This window comes from Castor canadensis, chromosome 7, assembly GCF_047511655.1.
Source record: "Castor canadensis chromosome 7, mCasCan1.hap1v2, whole genome shotgun sequence".
In the NCBI taxonomy this organism is placed as follows: Eukaryota; Metazoa; Chordata; class Mammalia; order Rodentia; family Castoridae; genus Castor; species Castor canadensis.
The window spans coordinates 136,521,534-136,548,248 of record NC_133392.1 but is presented as its reverse complement, the minus strand read 5'-3'; the positions used below and the strand labels follow the sequence as shown (position 1 = coordinate 136,548,248).

Sequence of the window (26,715 nt, the reverse complement as noted above, 5' to 3'; positions counted from 1 at the left end):
TCAGTCTGAGTGAGCATCTGGATCAAAAAGTCAAATGATTAACTATGTTCTACAACTCAAATATTTAAATCTAATCACTAGATTTTTTGGGGGGGAGTGAGTGAGACTGGGGTTTGAACTCAGGGCTTTGTGGTTGCAAAGCAGGCACTCTACCATTTGAGCCACACCCTTAGTCCATTTTGCTCTGGCTATTTTGGAGATGGGGGTCTCAAGAACTATTTGCCTGGGCTATCCTCAAGCCTTGATCCTCCCAATCTCAGCCTCCCAAGTAGCTGAGACTACAGGGATGAGCCACTGTCACCCTGCTAAATCCCTAGACTTTTAAACTCTGGAAAGGTAACAGATGTCCACAAATACTTTGAGTAAAATGCTAACATATTTCTCTAATATTACAAGGTTCCCCTATGATAGCTAAAAACTACTTTTCATCAATGAAACAAAAAGTAGTTATAACTTGGATTGACAAGTATCCTTTCTTTGTATTACCTGCAATTCTAAAAATATAAATTACTATAGACAACCCTGACTAAGTCTGCCTTGGTTTTATGTCCAAATGGGTAGACATTTTTTCTTTTTCTTATTAATGAATTTTTTTTCCTTCATGAACTGTTGCTTATGCATCTTCTACCAAAGATAACAAATTTAAGAGTAAGAAAAGGCTGAAAGCATTTATTTATGCCTTTTTGACACAACACTCACCAGTTTCCAAAAGTGAACGGGCAACACAAAGGCTACTTAATTATTTTTTCTATACCAGCTGGGTCACTTACCATGTTAAATTCAGTCTGCTTTGCCTCCAGGCATCAGTGGTAGGACTCTCATTTTATATAGCTTCCTTTTTGTCTGCTCTTGCATTTTGCTTCACTGAGTAGTGAGCAGGCCTTGCCCGTGGTTATGTGCCCATCCATACACTTATGCATATATTCAATTAAATGAGACACCTTATTATGGAACATGAAGTAATAACAGCTAATGGTCCTAAAAGTGACATTTCACATTCTTTGAACACTGATTAACATGGGCACTTGGCAGCCTGAAGAAACTCATGTTAGAAGAACACATAAAAGTAGTATACATTTACTTGGAATTCTATTAAGCCAGTTGTCCTAAGTAGGAAGAGTTTGTAACATGTCTCCAATATTACAGAGGAGCCTTAACCTCCAAATAAGTTTCTGCCTATAGAACAAGATGGCGAATAGCCTCAGAGGAATAAGACTTGACCAGCAGTAGTCAAGACTTCTAAGAAAGTAATTACCTCCCTATCACACCCATGAGTGTTATGCTGTATTCTACCAAGCTCTGAAATTCTCTGCTGATCCTGGAACTATCTTCTCAGTAAGTCTGGCCTTAGGCAAGATGCTTGACCCCTATGAGCCTCTGCTTTCTTATGTCTTAAAAAACAAAACAAAACAAAAATCCACTGAGTTAATTAATACTTCCCCTTTCCATCTTCTAAAGGAGTCTGGTGAGAAAAAAACAATACAGATAAGCATCTCAAACTCTAAAGGAAAAGATATTACCTAAATTTCTAGTATATTAGCCACATTCCAGTCTCCCCTTTTGATAACTTATCACTTTACAATCCTATTTAAATTAGCTAAAAATAAAAAGAAATAGCATTTTTAAAAAGTGTGAAAACAGTACTGCAAAATCTGATAGACATAAATATCTTGGTGTTCTTACAGTTAAAATTAGGAGGGAGGGAGAGGGAAGGAGAGGGGGAGGGGAAGAGAGAGAGAGAGAGAGAGAGAGAGAGAGAGAGAGAGAGAGAGAGAGAGAGAGAGAAACAGCAAAGGTTTCTAACTGGTTTTCCTCCTCCAAGAGAATACAGCTTCTTACTTAGCACAAAATAAGCCAATCATTTTGCTAAGAGGATAACTCAACTCCTCCCCACTCACTAGCCAGAACACCCAACGCATGTCACTTAAAAGCCAATACCAGAAGATTTTACATGAAACTATGTCAACAGAATTCCAGAAGCAAACTGCTTACTTGGTCTATATAATATCATTTATTTATGCTTAAGCATCTGATACACACATTCATCAAAGCTGGTATACAGAAACTACAACTCAAGGTATAGAAGATAACTCACAAATATTGTGTGACTTCGAATTGCCAACTTTTACATGTGTGAGATGCTTAAGCATAAATAAATGGTGTTATCTAGACTGATTAAATCAATACATCTGTCTAACAACTTGCAGTTTCTGAAATTCTTCTGACAATGCTCTATCAAAGATCTCTGGCTCACTCTAGTTGTTGTTTTGTTGGGTTTTTTTTAAATTTCAAATAAAGTCTTATGTACTGTCATCCTCTTGCTCCTCTAAGAATTATGGCATTCAAAGTGACAAAGCCATAGTTACAGGCATCTTGACTCATATTTCTGCATATTCTGGATTTGTTAAGTGTTTTCTTGGAATGAGACAAATTCTAAGCCATTTAATTTTGCATTATTCTTACAGCATACATAAGTGCAGCTTGTGGTGTATTTAGAAAAAAACAGTATATATAAGACAAAGCCCACCTCATCAAATATTATGCTAATTAGAAACTCAATGAAGGTAGGACTATGTCTGGCTTCTTCGGTGATGTCCAAGCATATAGTATATGCTCAACACATATTTGTTAAATGAATGAGTACTAATAATCATAGAAGAGAGTATCATACATGTTTTAATGTGGCTAATGCCTAATATCACAAGAAAAGATTAAGAAAACCACTAACCAATGTACAAAGTGATAGGTTCTATTTTTAAGAACTGGTTCAAGTTTAAATTAACTGCCAGCATTTCTATAAATGTACATATTTGTTGCAAGTTGCTTTGGTCTTGGGTCCTTCTTCGACCTCTCTTTAGACATGAGTTGCTAAAGAGAGAAAAGCTTAGGATGCAAGTCAGGCATTCAGAACCAAACAGAAGAGAATGATAGCAAAAATAAATATCTCAGCAAGAAATAGCTAGATCATGTAAAAAAGAGCTATACCTGAGTTTGAATTCTGGTTCTATTACTATATGTAACCTCTCTGAATTTGCAGTGAGGTTACAGAGATAATATGCATAAATGATAAGCACAGAATTTAAACATGGTAAGAGCTCAATAAATGGTCAAAATTATTACAAGGGAAATATAACAGTCTATGAAATGAACAGTGCAAATAATTGAGAGAAGCCCAACTACTGACACAAAGACAAACTCTTTGTATCTGTTTTCATGAAGGGATATGAAAGGATGTTTATAAAAAACACCCAACACACTGCCTAGCATGTGGTAGCAAAGTAGTAAATGATAGTTTCTTAGTTCTTCCTGGGATTCTTTTCAGGGTCCCTAACCTAAAGGCATTCACTATCACAAGCATTCACATTAGATACTTAGAGCATATCGGCTACATGGTCAGCCTACCCTATCCCCTCAGAAAAGACCTACTCCCAGACTTAGAAAATGTAGTTTCCTCCCTTACAGATGTGTCCATCCTGAGTACCATGCATTGCTTTCCAGTTACTTTCTTTTCAGTTCCCTTTTTCCCCATGACCAGTATTACATGTGAAAATTTGCCCAATTATTCTGGAAAAATGCAATGCATTGTATTTCTAACTAACAATGACAGAACTGCCAGGAATTTTCTATCTTTTAAAAGGTAATCTCTATTCTGTACAAGATATAATCCCACTTTTGGCTATCTCCACTGCTCTACTGACATAGTCTAGGTAATTTAACAAAGTTAGAACATTTCCCAAGAGAAGAACTGTATGTTATATGACTAGGCATCTTTCACAGCAAAGGCCAAGACTAAATATTATGTACAGTTTTAAAGTAACCTAAAAAATAACATCCAGCAAACGAGCTCAAATATTTAGTTAAGGCACCACTCTCTACCTTGAGGATCACCATCAATGGTTTTCAAGTACCAATATGCTTAGTTTTAAGTTGTATCTGCTATACAAAGAAAATATTTCACACGAACAATTCTGGGAACTTAAAAATGAATTTTAGCATCTGGAATAAAGTATCACCAAAATTTTGCCTCTTAATACTAGTGAGTGTATATATGGGGGAGGGAGACAAATGTATTTTTTCCTTCCTTAACAAGTACATGATATTTATTTATAAAGTGAAGAGTATTAGTTCATTTTGAGATTTTCTTTGATTTAAATAAATGCATGTAAAGAACTCAGTGCAATTCCTGACACACAGTAATAATACAAGACTGGCTATTGTCACCACACCACTTTTAGGATTTGACTACATTGTCAACAGATTTGACTAGGTAAGATCAAGTAGATGTTATCACAAAAAGCTAATAAAATTTTCTACCTTTTTATGGCTGCCAAAGGGATAAAATTTAAGCCAGGGTGGTAAACAATAACAATAAATACATCTCTTAGGTACTGTTTTTTGTTTTTGTTTTTTGGTGGGACTAGGATTTGAACTCAGGACATTACACTTACAAAGTAGGCACTCTACCACTGAGTCACATCTCCAGTTCATTTTGCTTTGGTTATTTTGTAGATGGGGGTCTTGTGAACTATGTGTCTGAGCTGTCCTCGAATCGAAATCCTCCCAATTTCAGTCTCCCAAGTAGCTGGGATTACAGGCATGAACCACCTATGCCAGGCTCTATGTATGTCCTAATGGGATTGAAATGGACTGAAGTATCTCTGGGTCTATAAGCCCTGCAGAACTGAGCTCAGTTGCATTGTTCAACTCTTGTATATTTGGGGTGGGAAGTGTACATGGCATATACAGAAACTTTCCTTAAGTTAGATGGAGCATATCCCTCCCTCTAACCTTGTGCACACAAATCCTCTGTATATTCCCTCTATCATGAAAAAGAAACGCTGTAGTGATTAAGAAGAGCGTGAAATTCCATAAATTTTACAGCTAAAGAGAACAGTTGTGACAAATACACTGAAACAACAAAATCAGCAATGAGAGTCTGGGCGGTGACAAGCAGCGGTGTGACATCTGGCGGAAGCCAAAGTCACAGCAAGGGGGAGAGAGGTGGGCGTGAGGAAGCATCCTGCCGAGCGTGGACACAGAAAAGGAGAGGAATTGACAGTCTTCCTTTGGAGCTAGGCCAGCCTTTGCCACCTCTAATTGAATGAGATGACATCGCTATGAGTGAGCTGCCTTAAAGAACGGTGCAGTTTCTTTTGCGCTGTGCTGCACCTTAGAATGGTAAGCAGCATGGTGGGCATACTTCCATTCCTAGTAGAACAGGAGATGCAGAACCACCAACAGGACAAGTGAGTTTGTCCAGAGATGAGTGTTTTTAATAAATCAGCCTTCTAAATACACTGAAAAAGAGACTGGACTTTGAAAGGAAGAGTGTGCCTCTTCTTTCTTTTTTTTTTTTCAGTTTTGGGAACTGAACCCAAGGCCTTGTGCATGCTAAGCACATGCTTTACCACTGAGCTACACACCCACCCTGTACCTATTTCCTTTTGTCAAGTTGATTGTTAAAGCTGCCTAAGATTCCATCTGAGAATACTTCATAAAAATGTAATTTCTAGAGTTAGAAAAAGATCTATGGACTCAACTAGCTTATCCAGTGTCCCTTTTAAGCATGTGGGGACTAAAGTTCAAAGAGGAGACAATGACTTGCTCTAAACCAATGCAGGTAATTAGCACTGGAATCAGAACCAGGATTCAGGCTTCCCAACTTCAAATCTTATATCCTTTTCCAGGAAAGCATGATACCTCCACAAAATGGAAATTAGTGTAAAAATATGATTCAGTATGTAAATGTGAGTTTCACACTTAAATATTTCAGAATGTACTATTTTGCATTCAAACATCTATTGTTTTCTATTTCACTTATCACATCATACATGACTAATAGTATTTTTAAGCTTTAAAAGCGCAGGTTTAATGTCACAATTTTAACTCTTCTATGGGGTCTATTCTTGTTTTATTTTCGTTTTGGTGGTACTAGAGTTTGAACTCAGGGCCTCACACTTGTTAGGCAAGCACTCTACTACTTGAGCACTCTACTACTTGAGCCATGTCCCCTGCCCTTCTATGGGGCCTAAAACTTTGCAATACATGTAGTAGCTATTCAATAAATAGCTGTGATGATAGATACCAACATCTTAATTGCTTTGTCAATGTCCATTTTTCAACTTCATTAATAAATAAAATGGATCAATTATTGTTTTCCTACACTGATGCTAAGAACACTGGATCAGAGGCTTGTTTTCTATAACCAACAAGATTTACTTGCTTTGGGTGGTTTTGGTGATACAACTTTTAAATTCTAATTTTGCCATTTTTAATGAAAGATTCAGTACCTGAAATAAAGTTCATTATTTCAAACATTTTTAAAATTCAGTAACTTCCAATAATTGTGACCTAAGCACCCTTTTTTTTTAAACTCTGTAAGATTATGGTCATACAAATGAGAAAGAGAATAGGGGGAGAATTATAAAACCTAAGCAATATGGAATCATTTATACTCTGACTTTAATCCTCTTGGATATAGTCCTTTTCTGAGAACCTATGTGTAGACTCAATCTCTTCTAGTCTCAAGCATAAAAGCAGGCAGTTTATAAAAGGCTTCCACTAAATCCTATAAGGGTTCCCTGGAACAAGACAGTAATTATGAAACAGACAAATGCTCCCTCCAACTTCACTTCTGCATTTGTAATGTGGATAAATTCAATAAATGTTTAATTATCATTTACTAAGTGAGAAGTATTATGCCAGGTGATGAAGATGGAAGCCTGGATCTGGAAGGAGCTCCCAAGGGAGATATGGATAGAAAGGATTCCAGACATAGAAACAGTATATATAAAAGTAAAGAACCATGGTGGCCCCAGCCAGTTTAAAATTTCTATATTCATTCTGTACAGTAAGGACATCAACTACATTCAAGTTTTGAGTTTCCTTCCCTTGTCCTATCCCTCCCTTGCACTGCCTGGGGTTTGAACTCAGGGCCTCAGCTTGCTGGGCAGGCACACTATCACCTGAGCCATACTTCAAGTCCTTTCAGCATTGATTATTTTCTAGATAGGGTCTCTGTTTATTCTCCAGGCAGCCTGTACTGCAATCCTCCTATACATGCTTCCCTGCATAGCTGGGGATGACAGGTGCACACCAGCGCACTCAGCCATTGGTGGAGATGGTGTCTTGCTAATTTTTTTGCCCTTGAACCATGATCCTCCCAATCTCCACCTCCTGACTAGCTACGATTTCACACCAAGCCTTGAAATTTTTTAAGGGATAACTTTCATCTACATAAATGGAACTCCACATTATTCAAATACCAGTGCATTTGAAACAAAATTAGTTCCCATGGGAAAGTGAAAGGTAACAATAAAGAACAACACTCTGGCGATAGAATGCATATCTAGCAAGCACAAGGCTGAGTTCAAACCCCAGTACTGCCAAAACCAACCAACCAAACAAAGCATAACAAATACCAAAATAGTTTTTGGTGAAATGTGATCTATTTGCTAAACAATTTATCTGATACTCATTATATAGCATTATTGTCTTATATATATGATGATCAATTAATAAATAATAATAAATATTTGGAACCATCAAAAAAAATAAATAAAAGTAAAGAACCAGGGAAGAGCATGAAAGGTTTGGGTACTGATGAATATAAGACACATATACCTGGAGAATTAGGTAATTTTGGCAGGAAGTACAGAAGCTGGGATGGTACCACCCACTGGCCTCCTAGACTAAAGAACATGAACTTTAGTATGTAAACCATGGAGGAGCCAATGCAAATTTGCCACTTCCTTCTCTCTGCCCATTCAAGCCTTCTTTCATGTCTTGGGCCATTCCATTGGCCCGAGTAATTTTTTCCTTCTTCTCTTAGATTTTAAGACAGGAAAGTAATACAAATAAATTGCCATTTTAGGATGGTAACTTACAGTTATATGGAAGATGAACTAGGATGCGACAGAGAGAAAGGGAGAACAGTTAGAAGATACTGCAGTGGTCTAGAGGAAAGATAGTAAGGGCCAAATTATGGCAGAAGCAAAAGGAGACAGAGGGGAAGACATGGGGGAATGGGGAGGAGATAAGTACAGAGAAAATTTCCCTGATAAATGCCAAACTGAGTTTAATCAGCAATTAAGAGCTTGCTATATGGGGACACAGGTACATTCTGGGGAGAATACTGGCAAAGGCACAAATCCAAGAAAGAACTTGAGACAGGTTCCTGTTATCTCTTGGTACCACAGGAGGAAAGAAAAGATAGGAGTTGGAATCTGAAGACAGTTTTCTATTAATCTTATCACTGAAAAAAAAGTTTAAACTGATCAAAACCACAATACTATACTGAGAGCTTCACAAACAGGGAAGTTAAAATGAGACTGTCCAACCACGTTTTCCTTGTTTCTTTTCTCTGCCTTAGATTGTTTTTCTGAAAACATATTTGGTATACCTTAAATGGTTTACTTGGAGCCTTAAGTGCTTCATATGTAATGGGAGGGATAGTATTGCTGGTCTAACAGAGTTGTAAAGAATTAAATTTTTCACCTGTATTAAAGTTCCTGGAAGAGAACACTTACCTAACAAGCACAAGGCCCTGAGTTCAAACCCCAGTACCACCTAAATAATAAATAAATAAATAATAAAGTTACTGGACGAATTCCTGGTAAGCAGTAGGTACTCAGTAAGTCTGAATTTAGGAGCCAAAATATTTAAATATTGTATATAGTTCAATTTTTAACAAAACTGGATTTTAAAGTTCCTCCAACAATTCTAAATTTCCTTAAATTTTATTTCTCTAAAGCAATCACTAATCACCAGGTTTGACTGGTTCTGTTAAAAGTTGTAACCTTATTGTAATTAGAAGTTTAGAAATTTAATGAGTTGAAATGCAACATGGCACAGATGCCTTATTATACCAACTAGTTAACACAGTATTTGTTTTCTGCAATAATTTTACTTGCTAATAAAAAATACTGCTTTCTCCTAAATAACATCAAAATAAAATTGCTGATTGTGCAATGGCAAATCCAACACCATATTTGCAACAAGGCCACTTGAATCTGTTTTTCATGAGCTGGCAGTTTCCAAGGGAAATTTAAGATTCCATATACCTTTAAGACAGTCCTTAAAAAAACTCAAATGCAGAAGCCATGCTTTGCTACAGACTAGCAAAGGTATATATTAAGTTGACCATACTAAGCATGCCCCTGAATATCTATGAGTGCTAAACATTACAGCTGAGTTAATAAATAAGATGGTTTTCTAGAAAAGAATATTTAGGACTATCTACAATAGTACATGTTTCCAGATGTCCATAGATTCTATACAAAGTACCAAGGAATTCCTAGGGAAAAGACTATTTAGAATCCCTTCTGTTAGAACACAGTGTTCCTCACTAACAACCCAGGTCCAACCTAAGTTATTCTCACAGCTACAATGGATATGCAAGTTCCTCATAGGCCTGCTTGCTTCCTTCATTCTTCCCCCAAATGTTCCACCAAAGAGCAACCAATGATTTAAGCAAATCTCATTGATCATGCTAACCTTCTCTTAGCCAACAAGCTTCCAAGAGGCCCACTGCTTTAATGACAAAGCTTCTTCTTTTTAATCAAAGTCTTCATAACATGGACTGCCTATCAAGTTTCAATCCCTTATCATTCCCCTAAAACTCTTATAGATTTTATATACATAGTACATACCATGTATTTATATTTACTTTTTAATCAATAGAGCCCTAATTTGTATACTATAACCCATTAGTTAAAAACAGATAAATCAGGAGTAAAAGGTTCAGAGAACTATTTGTCTCAACCCTACACATCATTTACAAACATTGCCTAACACACTCTCATACACCCTGTTCTGTGCTTCTAGTTTTCCCTTTTGTTTTATCTTTGTCTGTGTTCCCACAGCACCCTGTATATATAAAGTATCTCAGCACTTATCACTCTGCAGTGCAGTTGACTCATTACTTCTCCATTTTCCCATCTGAAGGTACACATTGAGCTTTGGAACTGTTTCCTCACTCCCAAGGACAATGCAGGCTGGAGATTTGCTGAATGAATATCAGCAGTTACAGAACATCTTGGCTATAGGAAGCCATACCTATTCAGAGGCATCAAAAAAGGAAGTGACAAATTCTGGTAGAACATTTCAGTTATTCGGAGATTACTATTGCCTTTCCCTTCCTTTTCTTCTTTCCAGTTTGGTTAATCCTATTTTCTCTGTTGTCTCTACTCAGAGGTAAAGGTAAATCTAAAGTTATTTTTCATTTTCAATTTAAAAAATTTATGCTTTCTTGACCTTTTAGTTCCCTTTTTATCCTCATAGATCTTTTTTTTATGAAATAACACATATGGAAGTACATAAAATATACATGTACAGCTTAATGAATAAATGGATACACAACATACTTCCTAAATCAAGAAAACAGATCAGTCAACCATTCCTCCCCTGAAAAGTCTTCCTCCCTACCTACATGTATTTTGGGGAGAATAAAGAAAGCCTTACGGGTTTTTAGGATCAGTACCTAAATTCAGACCCCTGCACAATCCTGGGCAGGTAAAAAGGGACACTAAGATGCCAGGGTATGTGTCTGTGTTTCTATCTGTGAGTATATGTTAAGGAACGGTCACACCTGTGCCTACCCAGACCAAGGCATATGTTTAAAACAATCTTAAAAGATGAGGGTAAATCTTTATTTCTAATGGTAAACATTTTAAAAATGAAAGCATGTTCTTACCAAGCAGACAAAGCACTCTGCTGTGGATTAATCTTCACAGGAAACCACATAATTTTTAAGACACAGGTTTCAAAATGATACAAACCTAGACCAATTACCTATATTGTTTCACCCCCATTATGGATACAAAAGATATTTTAAGCGAAAAGTTGGCATTATGGGATTGCACAATTTCAGCCATCCAATAGGTTTATTCCATTCAACCAGAACAGGGTTCTCTCTGCTCACAGCAGGCATCCAACAGGGTAGCACATATATGCTCTCTGAGTGAGAAAGCAACACCTTCTCACATACAACCCCCTGGAGAGAGATGGGGAAGGGGAGGGGGGGAACTTTACACCTGCAAACTCCTAACTCTATCAGCACTAGGGCTGGGAAAAACAGCACATATTTTTTAAAATGAAAGGAAAAGGTTTCCTGATAAAGCCAGTAGTGTCAAAGAATCTTCTAAGCCATTTTTTTTCTTAGGAGACTACTAAGTGTAATAATTCAACAGCCACTCTTTGTCTTCCTAATGGACTTTATCAAGCCCTAATGACTGCATAACCAAACTGCTTAAAAGGGCAGCTGTCAGAATTTTCATTCCTCTTGGTAGAAAAACACCGTAAGCACAAAGTGTTGTCATATTAATTAAGGCACCTCAACTTCAAGGCACATCTGTCCCTGAGCCCTTAGATAATCAAAATGACCACTAAATATAGAACAGCAGTATTTCCAATGGGGCAGACATGAGCCACCCCCAATCCTAGGAGACTCCTATGAGATGTGAACTGGGATATACATGTGTTTTGCAGTACCAGTCTCTGAATACCCATCTGAATGTACCATGATTCCAGTTTTTACTTCATATCCTATTGAGGTTAGGAGGCAAAAGTAATGAACAGACATAATGCTTAGCCTATAGTGAGAATCCATAGCTAACTAACCAGCTGACTGAGGCATGGTGGGGAAGAAAACTGCTCCTTGGGTCTAAAAGGGTTGCCGCTGGCCCCAGAAGTCTAAGAGTTGATTACTATCTTAAATTTCTTTTTTTCCAATTTCCCCATCACCAAAAGTCTGTCAAAATGCCCAGGCTATGTGGCAGTGGTGTCAAAGGCTGCCATTTGCTCCAAGGCACTGCCATCTGCAACAGCACAACATTTTGTCTCCGGTAAATAAACACATCTGCCTTTGCCAGTGTCCTCCCACTGTGCCGCCCATCTGGAGCAGGTGAGCTGGAAGGCAAGCCTGGGCATGGGCAAGACAGGGGCAGGCTGGGAAGATGAGGCCTCAAGGGAGATGGCACATGGAGGAAGAAGGCAGTGCTGCGTCATGTCACATCCTGCTAACCATATTTGCCAAAAATCATGTGAAATTATCCTTGTTAGTGATATTTTAATCACATGTAACAAATGGTTGGTGGTATTTAGGGGACAAGACCTGCAAAGTCAAGGTTTCACCTGGGCTATCTGCTCACAAGGTCACATGGCTTCAAGGATACCAATAAACAGCCACTTAAGGCATAAAGAGAATAACTCCAGTGCAGAATACGTGGCTCAAAGCAATAGGATTCTTCTAGGATAGGAGCATAGTATACATGTCTACCACTATTCAGACCAAAGAAGAGTGCTGGACAAGCCATGGTCACTTTTGAAAATATTTATACCTGAAATTCTTACCTATATTTCTTTCCTTTTCACTGAAAAAAAAAATACAAGTCTAGGTATGGTCTTGTCATCAGATCTTTATTTTTATTTATTTATTTATTCATTGGTGCTGGGGATTGAACCTAGGATACTGCACACGCTAAGCACATGTTCTATCACCGAGCTATATCCCCATCATATATCAGACCTTTAAATCATGCTTTTGGGGGGCTGGAAGAAACCATAAAAAATGGTCCAGTCAATTGCTCTCTTTCTCTCAGGGTTTTCAAGTAACTCATAGCAGAACTAGTGCTAAACCTCTTACAGCAGGGCTCTTTCAAGTACATTAATTTTTAAGCTGTGGTGGGAAGGAAATGGTGAAGCCACCTGTACAAATAAAACTTACAAGCAATTTCTGTATATAAAAAATAAAAGCAGTTAATTCAAATGAAATAGAGCTAAGGTCTGACCTACTGATCTTTCTTGGTGAGTTTCCAAAGGCAGCTTTGTGGAATAAGGTTTGAAAACCACAAACCAGGATGGATATTTTTCCAATTTATTTTTCTACTGTTTACTTGGCTAAGCATTTACAAGCAAAGCCCTATTTAAAGAAATAAGTTACCAAAGACTCATGAAGCACTTCAGAAAAAGTTTTATGAGGGCTGGGAGCTAGTGGCTCATGCCTGTAATCCTAGCTACTCAAGAGGCAGAGATTAGGAGGATCGTGGTTCAAAGCCAGCCTAAGCAAATAGTTAGCAAGACTCTATCTTGAAAATCCTTTACAAAAATAGGGCTGGTGAAGTGGCTCAAGGTGAAGGACCTGAGTTCAAGTCCCCGTACCACAAAAAAAAAAAAAAAGTTCTATGAGGGCTGGAAGTATGGCTCAAGTAGTAGAGTACCTGCCTAGCAAGTGTGAGGCCGAGTTCAAACCCCAGTACCACATACACACAAAAAAAAGCTCTATGAAAACATTCTGCCAATGAAGATTACACCTCATGGAAGCCAGCATGCTACCTAAGCACTGACATAAGACTTCACATTCCCCAAGGACATCAGAGATGGCTGGTTCCTTCTTCAGTCTCCACATCTATAAAATGGAGATGGTAAATATAACATAATTTTTAAGGCATTCAGATGGGCTGCCACAATTAATTTCAATTAAGAAATAGGCTGGGTGTCAGTAGCTCACACCTGTAATCCTAGGAGGAAGCTAAGATAGGGAGAATTGCCATTCATTCAAGGCCAGCCCAGGCAAATAGTTCTCAAGATCCCATCTCCAAAATAAGCAGACCAAAATGGACCAGAAGTGTAGCTCAAGCAGTAGAGTGCCTGCTTTGCATGTGCAAACCCCTGAGTTCAAACTCCAGTTCCATCAAAAAAAAAAAATTATCGGAAGGACAAACAAAATGGTAATGACTCCAACCCCATGCTTAAAGAAGTCACATAGATATTTGAAAATGAGGAATCAAACACTTAAAAAAAAATCAAAATAAATCTTTTTCTGCTCCTTGAGGTCTAAATTAGAAATAAACCAACTTAAATGTACACATGCATTTAAAAGAAAACCTAAAATGAAGGATTTTGAATTTTTCCATTTTAATTAAAAATACCTTAAGGCTGGTGGAGTGGCTCAAATGGTAGAGCACCTGCCTAGCAAATGTAAGGCCCTGAGTTCAAACTCCAGTACTGTCAAAAAAAAAAAGTATATGTACATATATGTATATATATATGTACATATATGTACATATATATATACATATATGTGTGTGTATATCCTATATATCTTATATATAGATATAAAGATATCTTTATATAGATAGTGTATAAATGCAAAGTAACATTTTCTTTAGACATATGTACTTGGGTACATTAAGAGAACTATTTCATTGCCTTTTTCCTTTTGGCAATACTGGGAATTGAACTCTGAGCTTTGCACTTGCTAGGTAGGCACTCTACCACCTGACCCATTCCGCCAGCCCAAGAGCAGTATTTAACCTCCTATGAACCAGTTTCACTATCCTTATAAATAAAATGGGTATAAGACTTATCTTACAGTATCATAATAACAGTACTTTAAATAGATACATATGTAAGTATCTAGAATAGTACTGTCCAAGAAATGTACATGTCCAGTGTGATAGCCACTGAGCACCTGAAATGTGGTTGTGAATGATGAACTATTTTTTTTTAATAAACAAACTAGGTGTGGTGATATATACCTATAATCCTAGTACTGAAGAGGCTGAGGCAGGAGGGTCATAAGTTTGAGACCAGCCTAGGCTACATAGAGAGACCCAGTCTCAAAAAAAACTGAAAAACAAAATAAAACAAAAAACTAAACGAAAGTTGGGGTACAGTGAAAGAAAGCATGCTTTATCATGTGTGGAGCTCTTAGTTCAAATCACAACACCAAAATACTCACAACAAAACATAACACAAAAACTCCCCCAAGTTTACTTCTCATTCAGGAAAAGTCCAGTAGACTTTCCTGAACTTTTTTATGAAAATAATTTAAAAATTTTATTTAATTTAAATTTAAATATATGGCTAACAGTACCATACAGACTGTAGACAGACCTAGAACAAATCCTAGCATATAATAGATGCTCAGTGTTAGCTAACTTCTGTTTTCCCTATCAATACTAGCATTTTTTATATCCCACCCCTCTTTATTAACACATCAGTTCAACTAGAACAGCACAACAAAGAATCCCTCGTAGGAAGCCAGCTTATAGCCATTAAATTGCTTCTTTAACCCAACAGGAATGGCAACATCAAAAACAAAAAACATTTATTAATCAGTTATATGTGTTACACACAAGAGCTTTGCATGATGGTAATGCCTTATTTAATCTCACAATATTTCTATGAAGCACTATTATTTTGTAAGAAGGGAAATTAAACTTAGAATTTGTCCAGAAACATACAGCTAGCAAATATTTAATCCCAGCAGTCTAATTCCAGAGATTGTGCTCTCAACAACAATGCTAAATTGCCTACACAGTATATAGATTCATTATATAGTCTGTGGTAAATAAATGTTCTCCCAACCCAATGCCATCCCCAAACACACACACACAATTAATTGAGCTATAGACATAGTTAGGCATGGTTACTGGCTAATTCAAAGTAAGTCTCATATGCCAAATGGTATGACATGTAAAGATACTGAAACTGGCAACTTTGTACTTATTAGGAAAGCTGACAAAACAATCATTACCTCTCTCTCCAGAATAAAATAACAAACTCACATTTTAAAACTATAGAACTAACAATTTTTTTTTTTTTTTTTTGGTGGTACTGGGGTTTGAACTCAAGGCCTCGCTAGGCAGGTGCTCTTACCACTTGAGCCACTCTACCAGCCCTTTCTTTGTGATGGATTATTTTGAGATAGGATCTTCCAAGCTATTTGCCTGGGTCTAGCTTCGAAACTCCTCCTGATCTTTGCCTCCTGAGTAGCTACGATTACAGGCATAAGTCACTGGTATCTGGCTTACAATCTATTTTTTTAATCGTTTTTTCATTTACTTACATGTGTCTACATTGTTTGGGCTACCTCCCCCCTTGTTTTACCCCCTCAAATAATCTTTTGATAAGGAGTAGGAGAACAAAAATGGACCTAGACTAGAAGCACAAAGAAGAGGTAGTCAATATTTACTAGAGCTCCATTTCACTGTCTACAAGGGATATTTGTTAAAACATCAAACATTTCTGCCAGGAGAAGATTAACTGGATTCACTGCATTTGCATGAAGCACAGTGCCACTCTTATCTTAATTCTAAAAGAAGCTTAATTCACTTAATGTCTGCAATATTTAATGACAAAGTGTTTATTGTGCCGAAAGCTAAAATTCTCATTCCAGCTCTGCCTGGTAAGTCAGAGGAGTATTTTATACAAGAAGTATAGCATACTCCTTGCTGAATGCCACAGAACTTCTGTGTGGGGAAACTAATATCTGACCCATTTTCTCCTCTCAAAGAGGAGTGAACAAGATGAGACCACTGACTTTTCACCAGATCAAAACAATGGGCTGGAGGCAAAGCTAAACTGGCAGAGCACTTGCCTACCATGTCCAAGACCCTGGATTCAATCTTCAGCACCACAACAAAAAGAAAAGAAAATCATTATGCAAAACAATGTATGCAAATTTGTCTCTTCCAAATCTTCCAGTCTATCATATTTCTAGCTTCTCTTCAAACTTCATGTTCAGATTATTAAACTCTTATCAAAGCTAGTACTGAGTTTTCCCAGTGTCAGGCAATTGAAAATAGACTGCTTTAAAGATCTGTAGTAAGTAACTTAATAAAAAATATAATACCTGTACTTGTTAGATTATATAGAACTCAGTTTAAATCAGTGTATATGAAACCAAAACCATGCATAGCATCAGTGTTCTAGAAACAGTACTGAAGAACCAAGGAGCTGACTGTAAGATAAAATAGTCAAATAATTATGGTGTGATTATAGCAGCTTTGTCTGACCTGCTATGTGGCTTGAACTAGTCCCTTTGCCACTTTTCACCTTTCACTATATCAGCAATAGAGAATTAACTACTATCTGTCTCAGTGGAATAGTGAGTAGATTAAATTACTACACAAAATGCTTTGGGCAAAAGTCATATGAATGTTAAATATTATGATTTACAAGCATTCATTTTCCTAGCACTCCTGTGGGGTTGGGAAGTTATCTTGATTTCATAGATGAGTAAACAGGCACAGGGGGTAAGGTCACGTGGTAAGGTTCTATTTACTTAGTCCCTGTGGTAAAGGAATAATACACACCCTTAGCAATCATATGAACTTTCTTGGCACATCTTATACAATCTTTAATGCATTCAATCTTTAACTTTCATCTTTTAACATGCTGTCAATGGAACTGAGGCAGCTCTATGATAGAATAAGATTAGAATAAATGAGGTACAATCCCTGTGCTTTGGCAAAAAAGATCATAAAAAGACACAGATAAATAATCTTAAAATAAAAATCTACATTATTTACCTCCACTGCCATGAAGGGCTATTTAACCACAGAAATTTAAAAAAATTCTTTGCTATGGAAATACTTGGAAAATTTTTTCAACAGTTTCTTACAAAATTAAATATCATCTTACTGGATGAACCAGCCAGTAATCATATTCCTTGGTATTTACTCAAGACAGCTGAAAACTTATGTCCAAACAAAAACCTGAGCATGGATGTTTACAGTACACTCATTCATAATTGTGAAAACTTGGAAGCACCATGTCCTTCAGTAGGTGAATGGCTAAACAAACTGCAGTACATCTAGACAATAAAGTGTTATTCAGTGCTAAAAAGAAAGAAACTGTCAAGCTGTGGAAAGACAGGAAATCCATGCTACTAAGTGAAAGAAGTCAATTTCAAAACCCCACATAAGGTATGAGTCCAACTATCTGACATTCTGGAAAAGGCAAAACTATGGAAACTGTAAAAAGATTAGTTATCATCAATGGTTGAGCTGGTGGAAAGATAAATAAGAGGAGTACCGAGGATCTTTAGGGCAATGAAAATACTCTGTATGATACTATAATGATGGATACAGGACACATTTGTTCAAACCCCCTGAACGTACAACACTAAAAGTAAACCCTAATATAAACTAGGAACTTTGGCTGTCAATGTGGGTTCATCAGTTGTAACAAATGTACCACTCAGGTATAGATGCTGATAATGTAGAATGCTATAAAGTGTGTGGGTAGAGTTTATATGGGAAATCTTTGTACTTTCCTCTTTTGCTGAGTCTAAAACTGCTCCAAAAAAATTAAGTCCTTAAAGGAAAAAAAAGGCTGGCATAGACTTTCATGTTAGTGGGCCCCTAACCAAAAATAATTTTTTTGAGACAGTGTCTCACTATGTAGCCCAGGCTGTCCTGGAACTTGAGATCTTCCTGCCTCAGCTTCCCAAGTGCTGGGATTACAGGTGTGGCACCAAGTCCAGCTCTCAGTCAAATTCTCTGAGAAGGTATACTTGGTTTCTGGGCTGTAATTAACTACAGTGCCCAAAGAGAAAACAAATTCAAAAGGACTAAAAAAGAAATAAAAACCAATGAGAAGGATTCAGGAAAGCCAAAAAGGGCAAAAACACTGCTCATGTCTAATAGTGCTATAAAAGAAGCACAGAAAATCTTTCCGCTTTTATCTAAGGCCACCAGCTATATTCCTTACCCGACTCCGAAGACAGTCAGCCAGATTTCGGCGTGTGAAATTAGCTGCTGCTGTGGGAGATAATTCATATCCTGGTACGAGAGATAGAGAGTCATATTTAAAATAAAGCAGAAGGAATAATACTACTCCCAATCACTTTACTATACCTATTCTTTTTCTCTTTTTCTTTTTTTTTAAGACAGGGTCTCACTATGCAACCCAGGTTGGCCTTGAACTTGAAATCCTCCTACCTTGGCCTCAGAGTGCTGCAATTACAAGCGTGTTCCACCAAGACCAACATCACTATGCCCATTCTTAAAACCCACTATGTTTTATACACTCAGAATATAATGTCCACAGGCTGAGGGGCACAATCCTACTTCTGGTCCCTATCCTCATGTAACAGCTGTGAGACAGCTGGTTAGTACTGACAGTAATTCCTTGCCAGGGCAAATGTTCTATGATGGGTTCAAATTCATAGCCTTGCTTAAGTTATTCATTCATTAACAGACCAGGGTTTCTTCTGTGAAAGGAAAGGGATACACACAAGCCACATAAAAAGACTGTTTCAGCTGGGTGCTGGTGGTTCACGCCTGTAATCCTAGCTACTGGGAGGCTGAGATCAGGAGGATCATGATTCCAGGACAGCCCAGCAATAAATCTGTGAAGCCCCCATCTCAACAGAAAAAAGCTGGGTGTGACAGTGTGTGCCTTTTACCCCAGCAATGGCGGGAAGCATAAAATAGGAGGATCAAACAAAAACCAAGACCCTAGCTCCAAAATAATCAGAGCAAAAAAGGGCTAGAGTCATGGCTCAGGTAGTAGGGAGTCCACCTAGCAAAAATAAGGCCCTGAGTTCAAACAACAGTATTACCAAAACTGCACTTACAGGTAATTTAAAGGTCTTTAAGAGAAATTTTAAACAAACATAATTTTTCTTTTGTGCACTGACCTTAGGCCTTAAAAACTAATATAAGAAGCAACGCATATTTACTCGTTCCCTCTCTCTCAGCCAGCCAGTGAGATACTGCTGCATCTACTCTACTTCAGAAGCATTATTAGCACCCTTCACCCTCAACTGGTTTAAACCTAACTACCATGTACCTTAGGTTCTTGAATGGTAAGGACGGAGCCTTATTCATCTTTGAATTCTATGCAGTATTAAGCACAGCACTTAACACAGCTGAAACCCTCAAAACTATTTATGCAACTGGCTGCACAATGCTAAATGTGCAGGCTAGGGGCATGGCTCAATTAGTAGAGCACCTGCCTAGCAAGCGCCACGCCGAGACAAACCCCAATACCACCAAATAAAAGAATAAAAATAAAAAGGTGAGTGCTAAATGTGCTACCTATGTGCATATGTGTGTATATGTATACACACACACATATGAATTTAATCTAGTCATTTTACATATGTAATTATATTCAAATTAAATTAAAATAAAGCTATACTCTAATTTGATTGTGTGTGTGTGTCTTTAGGGTCCAGATAAGTTGGGTTTTTTTTAATAGAAAGATTCAAATGAAAAATATGATCACATAGAAAGACCTCTAGTGGAGAATATTATTTCTCAGTTCAAATTTAAATATAAGCCAATGATTTTAGGTTGAATTGCATCTTTTAAAAACTCGTATGTTGAAGTTCTAATCCCCAGTACCTCAGAATTCAACTGTATTTGGAGATAATCTTTAAAGAGGCAATTAAATCAAATGGAGTTAACAGGATAGGCCCTAATCTAGTATGATTGGTGTCCTTATAAAAAGAAGAAATTTGGACTGAGGATGTAGCTCAGTGGTTGAGTGTTTGCATAACATGTACAGGCTCTGGATTCAATTCTCAGTACTGCAAAAATAAATAAATAAATAAATATAGTACAGAGGGCATCATGTGAAGGCATTGGGAAAAGATGGTTATCAACAAGTCAGGGAGAAAGGCCTCAGAAGAAATCAACACTGCTGACACTTTGATACCGTGACCTCAGATGTCTAGCCTCCAAAACTATGAGAAAAAGCTCTATTGTTTAAGCCTCCCAGTCTGTGGTACTTTGTTATGGCAGCCCTAGCAAACTAATACACTACAAGCTTACCCACCATTTCGCATCTTATAAAGCTGCACGTTTTTCTGAATATATTCTGCAAATTGTACAGTGTCTCCAGCCTCTCCAACACATAGGAGTAAGATTTTTTCACTCATCTTGAACATCTTGTCATGATCTGCTCAAAGAAAAATTTATGTTAGAAATTGCCTTCATGGAAATTATCAGCTATTATATATGCAGCAGTAAAAAGGTTTAATAATTACTGTATTGAAGAATTTTACTAACCACTGTCTTTAGAAGATATTAATAGGCAACATTAATTTCTTTCCCTTACTGTCCAGATTAAATCAAATTAATGTCAATTTCAGTAGAAAACTACATGTGAAAGCTGACAATTTAAAATACAATTGAGGTAAGGGTAGCTCAGTGGTATACATGTGCTTAGCAGTGGATGCCTGGGTTCAATCCCTAGTACCAAAATAAATAAATCACAACTTAAGACATTTGAAATGCAAGAAATAGCATGGTGCGGTGGCTCACATCTGTAACCCTATCTACATGGGAAGCAGAGATCAGAAGGATCACAGTTTGAGGCCAGTCCCAGCAAAAAGCTAAAGAGACTCCCATCTTAATCAGTAAAGCTGTGCATGGTGGTGTACACTTGTCATCCCAGCTATAGGAGGCATAAATAGAAAGATAATGACCCAAGCCATCCTGGGCAAAAATGCAAGACCTTATCTGAAAAACAGCCTAAAGCCAGGCACCCATGGCTCATGCCTATAACCCTTTGTACTCAGGAGGCAGAGTGATTCGAAGCCAGCCCAGGCAAATAGTTCTCAAGACCCTATCTGGAAAAAACCCATCACAAAAAGAGGGCTGGTGGAGTGACTCAAGGTGTCAGCCCTGATTTCAAACCCCAGCACCTTGAAAGGAAAGGAAAAGAAAAGAAAAAGAACCTAAAGCAAAAAGGGCTGGGGGTATGGCTCAAGGGGCAGAGTGCTTGCCTACTAAATATGAGGCCCTGAGTTCAGACCCTAGTACTGCCAAAAAAAAAGAATGCAAGGAATAGAACAATGGAGCAAATGACAGGAATCCAGCCAACAGTGATTATTTTAAGGCTCATGATTATGAGGCTCTGAAATGTTTCTATAAACACAAATGTCAGTTATTACATTTACATACACACAAAACAATATATGAAAAGAACACTATATTTAAAATTAAGACACCACTTCTTTTCTTTCTTTTTCAGTACTGGGAACTGAATTCAAAATTAAGGAACCATTTCAAGAAAAAAAGAGAAAAATCAACTGAGAATATAAATCACCTTTCCAATTCCATTTCCAAAGCAAAAGGGAAAACTGATTGCCAAAGCAAAAGTTCTAATAAATATTCTAATAGTAATTTATTTAAAATACCTCAAAAATCATAATATTCTAACCATATTTAGTTGAACGAGATTCATTCAGATTAGATAGATAAATACTAAGATTGCAATTATTGCCTAAGGAAGAAAACTCTATATTCAGTCTGCAATTTCAGAAAAAGCCTAAGTCTTCCTACTTACCACTACTTTCACTTTTGATTTTTCAAATACTGCTGAATAATCTTCCCTGGGAGACATGTTTCCTGTGTGAAAGCTTTTGAAATGTCAAAATCCCTTAATAGGATTTAAAGAACAAATGCACTAGCATTTGTACTTTACCAGTGTTGAAGAGTTGTAGATACTAGTAATATGATTCTTATACTTTGGAGAAAAAAATCCACATAAAATGAGCCTGTAGATAATATCAAACTGCCTTAAAACTCCTAAACAGACACATTTTTTATTTCTTATATTGGCTATAGGAGATGTAAAGACTGTTAGTTTGCAAAGTTGTTCACAAAATAAAAATATTCACTTACAGATAGATATATATGCAAAGAAAAAGGACCAGAAAGTTATAATCTATGTTCTTGCCAGTGATAAGAACATGGGCAATTGTATTTCCTTCTTTGGCTTATCAGTATTTCCTAGATTTCTATACTTAATATATAAGAAAAATTATTTAATAAGTTTGCATTATTTTTATGATAAGTAAAAAGTTCTTATGGGGGAGTAAGTTTAGAAATTTATGTCACATTTAGAAAAAAGACTAAGATTCTAAGCAGTAAACTGTTCAATCTTAAAATAAATAATACAAGGCCAAATTTTTTTGTTTTTGTTTTTGTGGGGTTTTGGGGGTTTTTTAATAGCACTGGGGTTGAACTCAGGGCCTCATGCTTGCTAGGCAGGCACTCTACCACTTGAGCCACACCTCCAGCCCTTTTGCTTTAAGCTATTTTCAGATAGAGTCTCATGGGTTTTTGCCAGGGATGGCCTGGACTGTGATCCTTCTACTTATGCCTATCAGGCATGTATCATCACACACAGCTTTTTTATTGAGATGGGGTACCACTAACTTTTTGCCACAGCAGACTTCAAATAGCAATCTTATTAATCTCTACCTCGAAAGTAGCTGGAATTACAGGTGTAAGCCACAACGCTTGGCTGCCAAAATGGTTTTTTGTTATTATTTTGGGGGTTTTTTGTTTTGTTTTGCCATACTGAGGTTGAATTCAGGACCTCACATTTGCCAGGCAAGAATTCTACAACTTAAGCCATCCCTCCAGTCCCCTAATTTTTTTTTTTAACCGAGAATATATCTAGTGAATGGTGGAGAACAATGCAAAAACACAAGTGACAGATACTAATGACCCTGCGTTGTACAAGAAACTGCCTGTAAAGTTCTGGGGAAGTTATGGTCCTTGACAAGGAGTTTGTAAGATCCATAAACAAATGAACAACAAAATGAACATCAGGGTGTACTGCATAAAGCCAAATGGACTAGAACCCAGTAGACCTCAATTGTGGTCTGGACCCATTACTCTGAACTTGGGCCAATCATTTGCCTTTCTAAGCATCAGTTGCCAATTATGTAAAATGGTAATAATATCACTTATCCCTGCCTAACTTACAGGTGAGGAGAACTATAATGAATTCTATACATGCACACTACTATTATACTCACTGTTAAATAATATAGTTCAGTTATATATGATATAGGAATTCAGAACAAAGAGAGTTCTGTGTGGGCTGGAGTACTGAAAGTAACTTAAAAGCAATTCTATGAAAGCCAAGAGAAAAGAAGCAAAAAATGCTGCATAGTGTATAACCAACTAAGAGTTGCACCACTTAACTTTAATAAGCAGGCAATTTGGGTGAAATAGTTTCTTTAATGTATTAAAATATTTTACAAGGTGACAGGCTAAAAAAAAAACAACTAGAACTATTACTTTCATTTATTCTTGGAGAAAATGAGTCCCCAAATACTACTTTTTAGCATTGTTGCCGATTCTACACAAGTTCTTTTATGAAATGCCTAGTTGGGGGGTGGGGGAAGTCGTCAGACAATTCTAAAAAATCCTACCATAAAATTTATATACCAGAAAAGACTATGGGGAAAAAGTATAATTATTTCCAACTACATCTCAAGAACTAACTCAAATTCACCTTTCTTCTATATCATAATGATCTTTCTTTTCCTTGAATATTCATAGGATTTATTCCTACAATCATTAATTTAAAACTAACCTAATACAACCACTAATACTTTCATCACACAAAATCATCTTGTAGTATTTATTTCCTTTGTTTTTGTTTCTTGAACCAGGGTCTCACTATGTAGCCCCAGAATGGCCTGGAACTTGCTATGTAGCCCACGCTGGGTCTCAAACTTGATCCTACTGAGTCTGCCTCCCAGGTACTGGAATTACAGGAATGCACCATCATACCTGGCCCTCCTTTTTCTTTTAATGTTTTGGTTTCTTCTATGGATTATGTCTAATAGGCTGCATCCCCTTTAACAACTAGAAGTATTGTATGTAGAAGCTTAAAAGTACACTACCTTTCAAAGTGATTTTACATACATTATTGGGATGAAATAGAGACCTTTATAAAGGTACTGTCTTGGTTATTACTCCACCTAGAACACTACTTCATGCTAAAATCACTTGCTCATCAAAGGCCTTGGTATTCAAAGTAATGGGCAATTTACTCTCAAAACAAATTTATTCCTTTGGAGACTGGTTTACAGACACAACTTTTGAAAACTTATTATGTAATTTCATAAAGTAATCTTACTTAGGAACAATCCATAAAAACAGATGTTTGACAAACCAATTTTCAGGACCCTATTTCTTCAGAAAGAAAGAACAGAACTTCAGTAAAGTTTCTTAGAGTCTGTTCCATTTTCCCAGGTGGGAGCCACAACCTGACAATAACATAGACGCCTGTCTGTTTTTAACAACAAAAAGCAGTAGTGGACACTTTTTTTTTTTTTGCCTCTATTCACATACTTCAGGAAAACACAGATCTAGTAGTTTGTTTGTTTTCCTTAAACCCAGGATGAACTGTAATCTGCCTTCAAAACTTTTTCTAATCTCTTCATCAGAAAGAATCTCTCTTTCTCTACCTAAGAACAATCTCCTTTTCCTCTGCATTATCTCAGAAGTTTGACTGGACTTGTCATATGACACACTGCTTTCTAGCTTGTCTCATAATTATTTGTACACATATCTGAATCTCTTATTGAATTGTAATTTCTTTAAAATAGGAGCTACATCTTATTCTTTTTGTATTCTTTCAGCACCTAGCATTGTGAAGTGCACACAGGTGCCCAAAACCTGTCAAACACACTAAATCATCTAGGCCAAATCATAATACTTTTTAACAACAGCTCTCTATGATCAATCATGAAAACATACTCTTAGATTCTGCAGATCAACTACTAAAATCTTTTAAAATTATGTACTGATTACTATTAGAGAGACAGTATAGCAGAGTATAGTAGTTATGGGTAAAGATCTGGACCCAGAACACACAGGTTAGAACCCAGGCTCTGCTATTTGTGATCTTAGGCAAGTTTCTTAACCTCTGTGCCTCAAACTAACATCTGCGAAGTGGAGAAATAACAGTGCCTATTTCAAATCAATGAGTTAATGTAAATTGCTTAACATGCACTTGATACATAAGTGCTTAACGTTATTACAAATATTTGTCAAGTGCTAAGCATTTATACATAACTCATTCATTCGGTCCTCCCAACAAGTTTTGATTGGGTACTACTAATCTAGCAAATCAGAAAATCTGAGCACTGCTAAATAACTTGTACAAAGTCCTAAAGCAAGTAGGCTCTGGTCTCCCGTCTGCACTAACTGTAAGGAAAATCTGGCAGCCAGTGACAGCTGAACAGGAGGATCGGAGCTGAACGACAGGGAGATCTGGGAGGCGGAAGGGAAATCCCACAACCTTACTCTCCAACAGGATGTCACCTGAGCCCCTCCCTTCCCCCTGCAAATTAACCTCACTACTAGTCACGACGGAAACGTATCACAGACTCAGAGGTCTAAGGAGCTCGGGCCCCCGAGGGCGCTTCCACTTTTACAGACCTAATTCCCGCAGGCAGCTCTCGCCAAGCAAGAAGAATTAGGCGAAGGCCGGGCCCGAGGCTCGTACGCCAACCCTCTTAGTTCTAAACGCTCAAGTGCCGGCAGGGCAGAGCACCTCCAAGACCTCCCTGGGACCCCTAAGCACCAGACAAACTCCCTCCGGCTGCCTCCCCCTAAACCCGGGCTCGGCCGGGCCTCCCTGCTTCCTCTCACCGTCCTTCATCTGGACAATATTGCTAGCGGCCACCCGGTCGGAGGCTACAAGGACATAGTCGGGACCCTGGATGCCGATGAGATACTCCATCGTGGCGGGAAGCCCGAGGCAGTAGGTTCGCGAGAGAAAGTAGGGAACTCGCCGGCTCTGGGCCTCACTAGTGAGACAGCACGGCAGAGCGAAGCTTGGCGCAACACGGATCGCGCGACTTTCCCAGCCACCGGCGCCGGTGGATGACGTAAAACTGTCGCGAGAGGTTGGAAAACTGGCGTGATGCTGCACGTATCACGTTCTGTGCGGGCCTGTGACCTGGTCTGGTCCCCTACATTACCTACTCTGCCGGGCCCTTATAACGCCTGTCTTCCTTATCTACAAATTAGAATTGTAAGGACTCGCTGAAAGATAAAATCACGCACTATATGCAAACTACCTAGCACGTGGAGGGGAGGAAGCAAAGAGGTTTCCCCAGCTTTCTGTTTTCCTTCTTTACTTGGTAAAATCTTGCTGAAACCC

At 37.6% G+C, this 26,715-nt stretch overlaps 1 protein-coding gene and 1 non-coding gene across 3 annotated transcripts in view; both read right to left on the bottom strand.

Annotated features, from left to right (window-relative positions):
• The window catches only part of Psmb2 (proteasome 20S subunit beta 2), a 31,532-nt gene extending 5,098 nt beyond the window's left edge, over window positions 1-26,434 (bottom strand). The window contains exons 1-3 of one of the 2 annotated variants that reach the window (XM_020159630.2): window positions 26,202-26,434; window positions 20,572-20,694; window positions 18,499-18,569 (exon numbers count right to left, since the gene is read on the bottom strand). In XM_020159630.2, the coding sequence (XP_020015219.1) occupies window positions 18,499-18,569; window positions 20,572-20,694; window positions 26,202-26,292 (285 nt within the window). In that variant the 5' untranslated portion in view covers window positions 26,293-26,434. The remainder of the gene's footprint in view (window positions 1-18,498; window positions 18,570-20,571; window positions 20,695-26,201) is intronic. The other variant, XM_074080596.1, reaches the window with a different exon arrangement.
• LOC141425311 (small nucleolar RNA SNORA13) lies at window positions 605-733 on the bottom strand. The gene has a single exon (XR_012450378.1). It is a non-coding gene; the product is annotated as a small nucleolar RNA SNORA13 (small nucleolar RNA).
• Window positions 26,435-26,715: the final 281 nt, after the last annotated feature.